At 39.4% G+C, this 12,867-nt stretch overlaps 1 protein-coding gene across 1 annotated transcript in view; it reads left to right on the top strand.

Annotated features, from left to right (window-relative positions):
* The window catches only part of TUBA3E (tubulin alpha 3e), a 69,550-nt gene that overhangs the window by 44,536 nt on the left and 12,147 nt on the right, over nt 1-12,867 (top strand). The window contains exon 4 of the mRNA XM_053696155.1: nt 2,182-2,862. Coding sequence (XP_053552130.1) covers nt 2,182-2,862 — 681 coding nt within the window. The remainder of the gene's footprint in view (nt 1-2,181; nt 2,863-12,867) is intronic.

Here is a 12,867-nt window from a genome sequence, read left to right as displayed (position 1 = left end):
GACATCTGTAATCTGGTGTAATGATGTTCTTGTTGTAGGTAATTCCTAATGGTTTCTGGTGATGGAATCATGATGTTAAAAGTACAGTAAAATCCATATGTTGTGTTTTGTGATTCCTCGAGAGAATGTAATGTGTTTTTCCCCCATCATTTGAATGCACATGTATGAGTGAATGTTAAAAGTAATGTATGTGCATCCATGAGTGATCATGTGTTAAGCCTATGTAGATATGCAGTTGCTGCAAGCATATGAGTTGAATAACAGAAATGCAATAATAAAGGTAAATGAGAGATGTTTCCCATTGTGTAGTGTTTGTGAATCCAGAAATGTGTATTGAATTATATTTTAATTGTAAATGTAATTTTATTGAAATAATAATGTGTTACTAGTGATGGGGATTTGTAGTTGATGTAATCTAAAAGTGTTAAAAATATTTATGGTGTGGTGAATATTTAATATTAAAAAACATAAATCCACCATAGGGAAATAGTCATTTCTTGATCTATTTATCATAGCTGTGTCTAACGCATAAAAGCATGTATTTTCTAGCGCTGGTATTTGGAGTTTTTCCGTCTACGCTATTTGCGTGCGTTAGGGAAATGAGGGTTTCGCGTGCACGAGCACGTCTTCCCAATAGAAGTCAATGGAGGCTCCAAAGATTTCTATATTTTTTTTTCTAAGACTGGTTTTCCTCGTAAAGTGAGTGACGTCATGAGCTTGTGTGAAAAAGTAACTAAATCGTGTTCTTTTTGTAATAAATAAATATTTTGTGTATGTAATGTGGTGTATATTGTTTGTATGCATCGATGAGTGTATGTTTGTGATAATGTTATTCGTTAGATGTAGGTATATGAGGGTCTTTTCCCGTATGTCCATGTAAGTCAATGGGAAAATGGATTTGTGTGGATTTTTTTCAAACACCCGAGATCTCGCAACTTTAATCCTTTGTATTTTAAAGAAAAAATAACAATTCCGAAAAATAAAGATAGTGTTGTGTTTGTATGAGTGTAAGTGTACTTTGTGTAATATTTGTTTTGTGATTCGTGGATGTTTTTTTGTGCGGTATATGTTTACTACTGGGTCTGAGGTGGCGGTAGAAAGTTGAGCGTTAGGTGTATTTTGAGTCGCGGTAAATAAACTCTAAATACCGGAGTGCGTAAAAAACCCGCGTTAGGAGCCTCTAACGCTGGTTTTGACGGCTACCGCCGAACTCTAAATCTAGGCCTATGTGTTCAGCCTGCTCCCAGTAGTGAATTGCTGTCCCTTCAACAAAGGATACCAAGAGAACATAGCTTATTTGCTAATAGAAATAAATTGGAAAGTTGAATAAAAATGTATGCACTATCTGAATCATGAAAGAAAAACATTGAGTTTCATGTCCCTTTAAGAACTTAGATTCAGGAAAATGTGAGTATGAAATAAAAACAAAATTTTAAGAGCACAATAGCGCTAAATTAAATAAACCAATTTCTTTATAATATAGTTGTCATTTCTATTTTCTTGCATTTCTGGCAGAGCTCGTTAGTTGTTTCTGATATATATGTAAACTGGGGAATCATCTCATTGTCAAGACGATTTGTTGCCCCAATATCCCCAGCACAGCCCCCTTATGATAAACTGTCTAGCCACTTCTATTAATTATATACTGCCGAGTCCCACATTATTAACCAGACCCTTCTCTGCTATGAAAAATATACTGCAAGCTTTGCCACCTCCAAAAAAGTTAAGTGCAGACTCATACCATAATAATCGTAACTACAATGCCCACTACCTTTTCAAAATGAACACCTCAGCCTCTAGCCACTTACCTAGTTGCAATCCTCCAGAACGTCAACCTTCATGATGATCTTCCCAGACTTTTAATCCTTTCCACAACCCCCCCACCTCCCCGAGCATTGGTTCTAACCATAACCACACAGCACATTAACCTTAAACACCAAAGCCCTACCATTCATAAGGTTGTCCCTATGAAGTAACCCTCCTCCACAGATCCTCCTTGCACAATTCTTTCTAACAGCTAAGAGACTTGTCCAAAAGCAAGTCCGCTCCGCAACAAAATGATTTTGCTTACAATAAACCTTTTAGCAATGTTCCCTCTTCAGCATCTTCCAGAAGGAAACTTGTAGTAATACAAAGTTATGGTTAATAACATACATGTTGTTTTTCTTAATTTCTTCTCAGGCTGATCAATGTACAGGGCTCCAAGGCTTCCTTATATTCCACAGTTTTGGTGGTGGTACTGGATCTGGATTTACTTCCCTTCTGATGGAGAGACTCTCTGTTGATTATTGCAAAAAGTCTAAGTTAGAGTTTGCAATTTATCCCGCTCCTCAGGTATCAACTGCTGTTGTGGAGCCATATAATTCCATTTTGACTACACACACTACTTTGGAACATTCGGATTGTGCATTTATGGTGGATAATGAAGCAATTTATGACATTTGCCGCCGCAATTTGGATATTGAGCGCCCAACATACACTAATTTAAATCGCTTAATTGCACAGATAGTTTCCTCCATTACTGCTTCCCTCAGATTTGATGGCGCTCTTAATGTGGATTTGACAGAATTCCAAACAAATCTTGTCCCATATCCACGTATCCATTTCCCACTGGTGACATATGCCCCAGTAATCTCAGCTGAAAAAGCATTCCACGAGCATCTGTCTGTAGCAGAAATCACAAATGCATGCTTTGAGCCTGCAAACCAGATGGTTAAGTGCGACCCTCGTCATGGCAAATACATGGCCTGCTGCATGTTATATCGAGGGGATGTTGTTCCCAAAGATGTCAATGCTGCTATTGCTAGCATAAAAACTAAGCGCACAATACAGTTTGTAGACTGGTGCCCAACAGGATTCAAGGTTAGTTTTTGTTGTTGTAAAGTTAGGTATAAATTTGTTTTAGTACTGCAAAGCAGGCCATGGCTATTATTATGTTGTTCAAGTTTTAAGGGACAGTAGAGTCAAAATTAACTTTCGTGATTAAGACAAATAATTACATTGTAAACAACTTTCCAATTTACTTCTATTATTGAATTTGTTTTGTTCTTTTGGTATCCTTTGTTGAAAAGCATAACTAGGTGGGTTTATGAGCAGCAATGCATTACTGTAAGTTAGCTGCTGATTGGTAAAAGTGCACATATATGCCTATTGTGATTGGCTCATTTGATGTGTTCAGCTAACTTCCAGCAGTGCATTGCTGCTCCTTCAAGGAAGGATACCAAGAGAATGAAGCAAATGTGATTATATTTTATATCTGTATCATGAAAGAATAATTTTAGATTTCATGTCCCTTTAAAACAGACTCAGGTAAAATTTCATAAAGAATGAAGGACAAAGTAAAACTAACATAACTTGTTTTCTTTCATAAGGTGAGTTCACAAGCCATCACTCCTGTGATTCACTCCTGGCCACTTGGAGGAGGCAAAGATTCCCAAAACTCTAAGAGCATTTGATCCCTCCCACCTCTCTGATATTCCAGTCTTATCTTTGACTCCACAGGAGGGGAGTTGGGGATGAAGTGTGGTACTCCAGATTCTTTTTTTTTTTTTTTTTAAGAGCATTATTGAAAGATTTCAAGGCATTACATGTGGATTCAGGACATAAAAAAAATGTACAGTCTCTTTTAATCTAGAAAGTAAGTCTGATTAGAACATGTCCCGGATATAATATTTTACAAGACCATAGGTCCATCATGTATTATGAGCTCTAGTTTTCAGAACAATGTAACCTTTCAATGCTAAACATATATAAACATTGATTTGTTGTTATTTGCGGTCAATATTTAAAACCTTTCAGTGAAAAGTTGGTATATGTGTGTTAAATATAAAATTATTTTAGGGTAGTTATTTTGGGAATTAGGCCGAAAAAGAATAAAAATCAAGTTATCAATAAGGCGGAAGGACCGGAGGGGTGGGGGACAGGGAGAACCCCCCCCAAAAAACCCGGGGGGGATTTTTATTAATGTAAGTAGAATGAGTTTGCCAGGCTTAGAGAGAATATTGGGCAGTGACACAATTACACTCAATAGGATTTAGTCACAGGGAACGGTCCCTTAGACACCTCCTGTTGGTTCGTCAATGTACTCCAAACACAGATCCTGCACTGGATAAGTCTTATAGACTTAAGTCTTATAGACTTTCCGCGAGAGCCTTCAAAAGTTACATTATCCGGTTCTTCTGCATCATCAGACACCAGAACACCGTAGGAAGCCCTTATAGTTTTCAGACTCAGACACATCAGGTTATTTTATGATGGTGAGTTTTTACCTGTTGTTTTTTTTTTTTTACATTTTTATTGAGGTTGTGCGAACAATACAAAATAAATGGGTTACCATATAACAAAAGAGAGAATGATGTGTTTCATCTTAACAATAGTTAGTAATACAAGTCAATGTAATACAAGGGATTATAATAAGCAGGCATCTCAAACCTCTGTTTTATAAAAATGTCTTCAATAGTTTCCTCTATCAACATATTTGGTCACTCTTGGACCTGAAGTACCTTATAAGATCTGGAGTTAGATAAGCGTTTGCAGTGGTCACTTTTGGGCCTAGATAAGTCAGCAACAAAAGGATATCCAGCAGTGTAACAGTTCAGGGGTAAAGCAATAGAATGGGCAGACAGGCAGAGTTCATCAACAGTTTAGCAATCCAGCAATGCAGAGGTTAAGGCAAGCAGAATAGTCAAAACAGGTAGAGTTCATCAACAGTAAAGCAGTCCAGCAATTCAGGGGTTAAGACAAGCAGCGTATTCAAAACAGGCAGAGTTCATCAACGGTAAAGCAATTCAGGGGTTAAGGCACGCAGAGTAGTCAAAACAGGTAGAGTTCATCAACGGTAAAGCAATCCAGCAATTCAGGGGTTAAGGCAAGCAGCATAGTCAAAATGGCAGAGTTCATCAACAGTTAAACAATCCAGCAATGCAGAGTTTAAGGCAAGCAGCGTAGTCAAACAGGCAGAGTTCATCAACAGTTAAGCAGTCCAGCAATTCAGGGGTTAAGGCAAGCAGAGTAGTCAAAACAGGCAGAGTTCAGCAACAGTGAATCAATACAGCAATTCAGCATACAGATATACAGCACCCAGGAGCACAAGAAGTAACACCTATACTTGGGCACAGGTGAGAGAGACTGAGGCCTTTACATAGGGAAGACATAGCGGGCGGTGATGATGTCACCACCGTGCTGCAGTTATACTGCCGTATCCCTAGCAACAGGAGAAGTGTCCATGGCAATGGCCACAGCAGAGCAGAGGAGCAGCGTGACACCAGTAGGGTTAACATTTCTAGTGCAGTTAGCAAAGTAAGTTCTGGAACTAGTTACTTAATTGAACTTTATATATCTACAATGTACTGGGAATCATAATTGATCTTGTTGTATTTACAAATTGCAACCAGAAGGTGTGACTGTTTATGAGCATATGTCGTACAAAAACAGTAGCGTACAAATTAGTGAGTGCATAAGTATGTGGAGTAGGTCACCCATGTTAGTGGATCAGGGTGGTCATTTAGCTCGCCAAGCAGTAGAAGTCTAGCTGTCAATGTTCTCACCTCCCGCTCCGTTTGTCCCTTAGGTGAGAAGTAAACAGGCCCCAAAGCCCGCCCTCGGGAGTAGGCCACACCTCCTCAGTACGTGCTCAGGGTAAGTGATTCAGCTTCGGGTTATCACAGGAGCACGGGCTGGGAGGGATTAAGTGCTGCAAATTGTTGAGATAAATAGCAGATTGTTTATGTGGCCTTGGGAGCTACTGAATATAGCGTCTGAACATGACTGTGGCTTGGACCCCCCCAGTTTTTACCTGTTTCATTTTTAAACTTGAACATCTTAGTCCATAGCTTAAAGAGGTTTTATGTACTTTAGACATCCAAGACCCTAAAAGCGTATGAGGAAAAACCTTCTAAACAAATGGATCACAAGAGGTCACAAGATAGTGAACCAAGCCTGCTCTTCTCTTTTAATCCATCCTCTAAATTTAGTAGGATGTTTCCCTTTCTGGCTTCTAATGTAGACCTTTGGGAACATTTGGGAGTAAGCTACAGTATTTTACTTTAACCAAATGTACTACTATTCCCTTAGAGGACAGTGCATCTTTCAGGAATAATATGGACATGAAATTGGTAACCTTTTAGCAAGCATTGCTTCTGTAGCAGTGTGTGCTCTTTGTTGTGACAATTTGTCTGAGCAAATCTCAGAAGATTCTGTGGATGAAGATTTTTAACAATGGTTTGAAACGTCTTAAGTCAAATAAAGCATATTTTTGTGGTCCCATGGTTGATATAATTTGTACAAAGATAGACTTTTATCTCTCCTTTTCAGAAAATAATTTATTTGGACTTGGTCTTGACATTATCATTTCCACTATTTCTGGAGGAAAGGGAACTTTTCTCTTTCAGGACAAGAAGTCTAAGGGAAAAACAGAACAAATAGTAATTTTGTGTTCCTTTTTTCAATCTAGGAATTAAATTACTTCCTGGACGTTTAATCCCAGTTGGAACAAGCATTCTATGAGCCTTCTTCCTCTTCCAGATCAGTAGGAAGGTGTGGCTACAATCCAGATTCTTTTCTGGTAGGCGCAGTTTACGCCTTTTTCAGAAGGCCTGATTAAATTCTGTCCAAGATCTCTGGTTTCTAAACATAGTTTCCCAGGTTTACACAATAGGTTTCAAATCAATGCCTACTAAAGGAAGGTGTTATCTGTCTCACGTTCCAAAAAAGTTCCAAATTGTATGGCTGTATTTCAAGTTTTGGAACAAGTCCAATGACTTCATTCCATCCTTTTCCATTATTCCCAAGAAAGAGGTAATTTTCAGACCTATTCTGGATTTAATGACTTTAAACAAATTTCAAAATAGTAACAATCTGAACAATTCTACGCCTCATTCAACAGGGTCAGTTTATGTACACATTTAATTTGAAGGATCCCTAGCCTCATATTCTTAGACTATCTCCAGTTTCTAAGTTATGCATTTCAGGACAAACATTTTCAGTTTGGGGCTCTTCCATTTGTATGACTACAACTACCTGAATGTTTACAAAGGTTTTAGGAACTCTCTTGTCTTGAACTTGTGCAGTTCAGTGACTCTATACCTGATCGACATATTGGTTCAGGCTCCATTTTTTCAGCTGTATCTCATACCAGCAGAATATTGTTGTGTCTTTGCAGGCATGGTTGAATATTTACATTTAAAGAGTTTTTGATTAATCAAGAGTCTCTTTTCTATGAGTCATTATAGACTTAGTGACTATGCAGCTTTTTCTAACGGATCAGGGATCAAAGCTATAGTCAGTTTACTCACAACTACACTAAGTGGCCGATTTATCATAGTGCAAGCGGACATGATACGATTGCAGCATCAGATGTTCTTATTTTTGCACATTTCAATATGAGGATTTGCATGCTTCAACAATGGTACAAAAAAGTCACCCAACTATCTCATAGAATCCTATGGGACTCTTCAGTGAGGCAATCTCTGTCCAGCTTGATAGTTTTCTAAACTATTTTTCTGGTGGCATCCATTATTTGCTCAAATTGAAAAATAATGTCTGCAGACACCATTCTCTTGGATTGGGGTTCAGTCTGGGGATCCAGGAGAGAGCAGAAAGTTTGGTTTCCTCAGGAGGTGAGGTTACCAATAATTATCTTGAAGGGACACTCAGGTCAAATTAGATTTTAATGATTCAGATAAAGCATGCAATTATAAACAACTTTCCAATTTACTTCCATTAAAAAAATGTGCAGTGTTTTTATATTTACACTTTTTGAGTCACCAGCTCCTACTGAGCATGTGCAAGAATTCATAGAATATACATATATGCATTTGTGTTTGGCTGAGATGGCTGTCAGATGGTACAGGGAGAGTGGAAATATACATAACTTTGAAATTTGTTAGAAAAAATCTACTACTCATTTGAAGTTCAGGCTAAGTTCTTTTGCATTGTCTTGTTATCATGCATTTGTTGATTTAGCAAATCTGCTGTATTTACTGAACCTTTAAAGCAATTTTTAGGTCCTGTCAGAGGTGTCGTTTACTTTCAGACAAGGTTACAGCTGTAGCTTACATCCATCATCAAGTAGGAACTTGCAGTTCCTTCAATGAAGGAAGTCTTGTTTTTTTGATTGTACACAGAAAAAAAAAATAGATATTTTGCATGCCAGGGAGGAAATCTGGGAAGCAGATTTCTTTATTAGGCAATACCGTCCACAGGAATGTTTTCACCTTCAAGTAGCTTTCTACTAGATTGTAGAACAATGGGGTCTCCCAGAGATAGACCTGATGATTTCTGTTCCCAAGAGCCATAGTTAAAGTTGAATACAGCATTCTTCATTAAAGGGACTGTCTACACCAGAATTGTTATTGTTTTAAAAGATAGATAACAAAATGTATGCTTACCTGATAAATTTCTTTCTTTCCGGATATGGTGAGTCCACGGCATCATCAATTACTGTTGGGAATATCACTCCTGGCCAGCAGGAGGAGGCAAAGAGCACCAAAGCAAAACTGTTAAGTATAATTTCCCTTCTCACAAACCCCAGTCATTCGACCAAAGGTAAATGGAGAAAAAAGGAGTAACACAAGGTGTAGAGGTGCCTGAGGTCTTAGTAAAAAATTACTGTCTTAAAATAAAGGGCGGGTCGTGGACCATATCCGCAAAGAAAGAAATGTATCAGGTAAGCATAAATTGTGTTTTTTTTCCTAAGATATGGTGAGTCCACAGCATCATCAATTACCAATACCCAAGCTAGAGAACACAGATGATTATGGAGGGACAAGACAGGAAACCTAAACAGAAGGCACCACCGCTTGAAGAACCTTTCGCCCAAAAGAGGCCTTAGTCGAGGCAAAAGTATCAAATTTATAAAATTTGGAAAAGTAAGAAAGAAAGACCCAGTTGCAGCCTCGCAAATCTGTTCCACAGAAAATACATTTTTGAAAACCCAAGGAAAGGAGAAGATTTCTGACCTTTATGTTTCCCAGAGAAACAAACAAACAGGACAGAAAATTCCTTAGTCTCCTGCAGATAGAATTTAAGAGCACGCACAACATCCAACAACGCACAAAACGTTCCTCATGAAAAGAAGGATTAGGACATAGTAAAGGAACAAAAAATTCCTGAATTTCTATTCAAAACCACTTTAGGAAGGAAACCTAACTTAGTACGAAGAACCGCACTATAAGCATGAAAGATAAGATAAGGCGAATCGCACTGCAAGGCTGAGAGTTCCGAGAGAACTTTAGCAAAAAGAACAAAACCTTCCAAGATAACAAACTCAATATCTATGGAATGCATCAATTCAAACATAGCCTGCTTCAAAACCTTAAGAACAAGGTTAAGGCTAGCAACAGACTGAAACACAGTCCTGATTCTGACCAATGCCTGACAAAAAGATTGCACGTCTGGTACGTCCGCCAGACGCTTATGCAGCAAAGTATATCATGAAGAAATCTTACCCTTCAGGGTACTGAATGACAAGCCCCTCTCTAGACCTTCCTGGAAAAAGGACAAAATCCTAGGAATCCTGACCCTACTCCAAGAGTAGCCCTTGGATTCACCCCCATAAAGATATTTACGTCATATCTTGTGGTAAATCTTTCTAGTAACAGACTTGTGAGCCTGAGTCATGGTCTCCAAGGCCGACACAGAAAAACCATGCTTAGACAGAACTAAGCGTACAATCTCCAAGCAGTCAGTTTCAGAGAAAACAAGATTTGGATGAAGGAAGAGACCTTGAATCAGAAGGTCCTTCCTCAGGAGCAGTCTCCAAGGTGGAGAGATGATATTTCCCCTAGGTCTGCATATCAGCATAATAGAATTACTGCCGCTCTCCCCTGTTTGATACGAGCAATAACTCATGGAAGAAGAACAAACAGAGGAAATAGATATGCAAGACTGAATCTCAAGAACAACACTAGAACTTGACCATGAACCGCACCTTGGGAGCTTGGCGTTCTGCCGAAACGTCCTCACAAGCCAACTTCAGAACCCCCCATTTGAGGGTTTACTTAGAGAACACCTGCAAAAGGAGAGCCCACTCCCCAGGATGAAATATCTGTCTGTTCAGAAGTCCGATTCCCAATTGTCCACCCCTGGAAAGTGGATGACAGACAGCAATTGTGAGGTTCTGCCCACTGAACAATTCCAAATCGCCTCCTACAGGCTAAGAAACTCTGTGTTATTTCCTGGAGGTTGAAATAAACCATTGAGGTGATATAGTCAGACTGAAACTAAGATAAGGACGACTGAGGCCAAGCCATCAGAGCATTGCAAATCGCTCTCAACTCCAAAATGTTAAAGAGGAGAGCAGGTACTTTCGAGTCCATAATCCCTGTGCCTTAAACAATTCCCAGACTGCTTTCCGGCCCAGCAGGTTAGCACCCGTGGTCACACCCAAGTACTAACCAGGCCCGACCCTGCTTAGCATCCGAGATCAAACGAGATCGGGCACATTCAGGGTGGGGTGGCCATAGGCTCACCCAGGAACGTTTTCAGAAAGCACGCTTCTGAAAAAAAAACACTGCAGGAGAGAGTCTCTTGACGACTGATCTAGATCTATCCACTGAGACAGATCCAAATGTTCTCCATTTTCTGGAAAATAGCAAAAGGAATGATGTCCAAGGCAGTGATGTGCAGTCACTAAAGGCAGATGAGGCAGTGCTTCACCTCTCATATGGGCAAAAATATATTTTTTTTATTGACTTTAAAAAAAAAAAAAAAAATTGTATTTTTTTTCCCCAGCATTTTTTTTTTTCACAGCTATATGTTGTGCAATGGAGAGGCACAAGCAGGTCTGCCCACCATTACACAACATGCTGCGCCATCTACTGGATGAAAGTGGTTAAGATCATTGCATGGCCCATTAACTGCTTATTTGAGGCAGTCCTATTTGGGCTGAACCAATCCAGTGAGAGGCATTAGTAAATGGAACTTAGGGTTGGGGCTGGATGTTAAATGATATAAAATAAAACAAAAACGGAAAAAAACAACTTTCATATATTTTGTTGCTGTCCTGTGAACCTGCTAGCTTTGCTAAAGTGAAAAAGAGAGTTCTGTTCTTCCCCTCTAAGTGCAGTGGAATGTGCCACTGTCACTTCCTGAATCCTTACAGAGCAGGAAGAGAGAGGCACAGAGAGCACTGTTTCACCCACATCTTATTAAAGTAAGATTTTACTGAAAAGGATTCTGTTAGTGAAAATGATAATTTAATGAATGTGGTTTAGTGGTTTTTTTTACTCTTTTACATCAGGGTCGTTTTTGTATTTTGTTTACTCAAACTTTACACCCACTAACTTAGCAGCTTGCCTCTGTACTGCACACTAATGTATGGTCTCATTTAGTTATAGTCTCACTTAGTCTCTGTAGCTTTGCTGTTTTATTACTTAAAAATGCAGTGGTCCCTCTCCCCCCCCCCCCCTTGTATGTGTGTGTGTGTGTCTCTCTCTCTATCCATCTCTCTCCTTATGTGTTGTTCTCCCCCATGGTCTCTTTCTCTCTCTCTGTCTCTCTTCCAACCCCTCAAACTCTCTCATCCCTTATGTGTCTCTCTAACCCTCTGTGTGTGATTGTGTCTCTCTCTCTCTTTCTCTCTCTCTCTCTCTCTCTATCTCTAACCCTCTGTGTGTGATTGTGTCTCTCTCTAACCCTCTGTGTGTGATTGTGTCTCTCTCTCTTTCTCTCTAACCCTCTGTGTGTGATTGTGTGTCTCTCTCTTTCTTTCTCTCTCTAACCCTCTGTGTGTGATTGTGTCTCTCTCTTTCTTTCTCTCTCTAACCCTCTGTGTGTGATTGTGTCTCTCTCTCTCTCTTTCTCTCTCTCTCTCTCTCTCTCTATCTCTAACCCTCTGTGTGTGATTGTGTCTCTCTCTAACCCTCTGTGTGTGATTGTGTCTCTCTCTCTTTCTCTCTAACCCTCTGTGTGTGATTGTGTCTCTCTCTCTCTCTCTCTCTCTCTCTCACCCTCTGTGTCTGATTGTGTCTCTCTCTCTCTCTCTCTTTCTTTCTCTCTCTAACCCTCTGTGTGTGATTGTGTCTCTCTCTCTCTTTCTCTCTCTCTAACCCTCTGTGTGTGATTGTCTCTCTCTCTCTAACCCTCTGTGTGTGATTGTGTCTCTCTCTTTCTCTCTCTCTCTAACCCCTCTGTGTGTGATTGTGTCTCTCTCTCTTTCTCTCTAACCCTCTGTGTCTCTCTCCCCCGTCTGTCTCTCCCTCTCCCCCCGAATGCTTTTCTGTGTTTCTGTCTACCTTTTATTTATTTAATTAATGAATTGATAGTGCCACCTGATGGTGTGGCTTTATTTAAAGGGGTGAGGCCAAGCGCCCCACCATCTTTAAATTTCACCAGCCGCCACTGGATCAAGACATTTTTATATTTACTGCATAATGAAAGAATCTATAAGCATAATTTGCAGCATTAAAGTAAAAAGTATGTTTTAAACATATATTTTAATGGGCATGGATTTCTAGATCTCATAATCAGAGCAAGCCTTGTGTTATCTGGCAAGAGTTTCTGTTACAATCCTTTTAGACTAAAATCAGATGTTTACTAAGTTGACCAGTTTTCCAAGACACCATTTAAAGGGACATGAAACCCATATCAATCCCATATGCAAATTTAAATAACTTTCCAATTTACATCTAATATCTATTTTTTTTCATTCTTTTGATATCCTTTGTTGAAAATCATATCTAAATATGCTCAGTAGCTGCTGATTGGTGGCTGCACATAGATACCACATGTGATTGGCTCACCCATGTGCATTGCTATTTCTTCAACAAAGAATATCTAAAGAATGAAGGCGTATCCTAGCCACTGCCTCACCAGCCTCTGACGTCACTGCACGTCACTGGTCCAAGGGGGCTTGATGCCCCGTATTTC

This window comes from Bombina bombina, chromosome 12 (assembly GCF_027579735.1).
Source record: "Bombina bombina isolate aBomBom1 chromosome 12, aBomBom1.pri, whole genome shotgun sequence".
In the NCBI taxonomy this organism is placed as follows: Eukaryota; Metazoa; Chordata; class Amphibia; order Anura; family Bombinatoridae; genus Bombina; species Bombina bombina.
The sequence above is the reverse complement of the archived record's forward strand: the minus strand, read 5'-3'. Positions and strand labels throughout refer to the sequence as shown.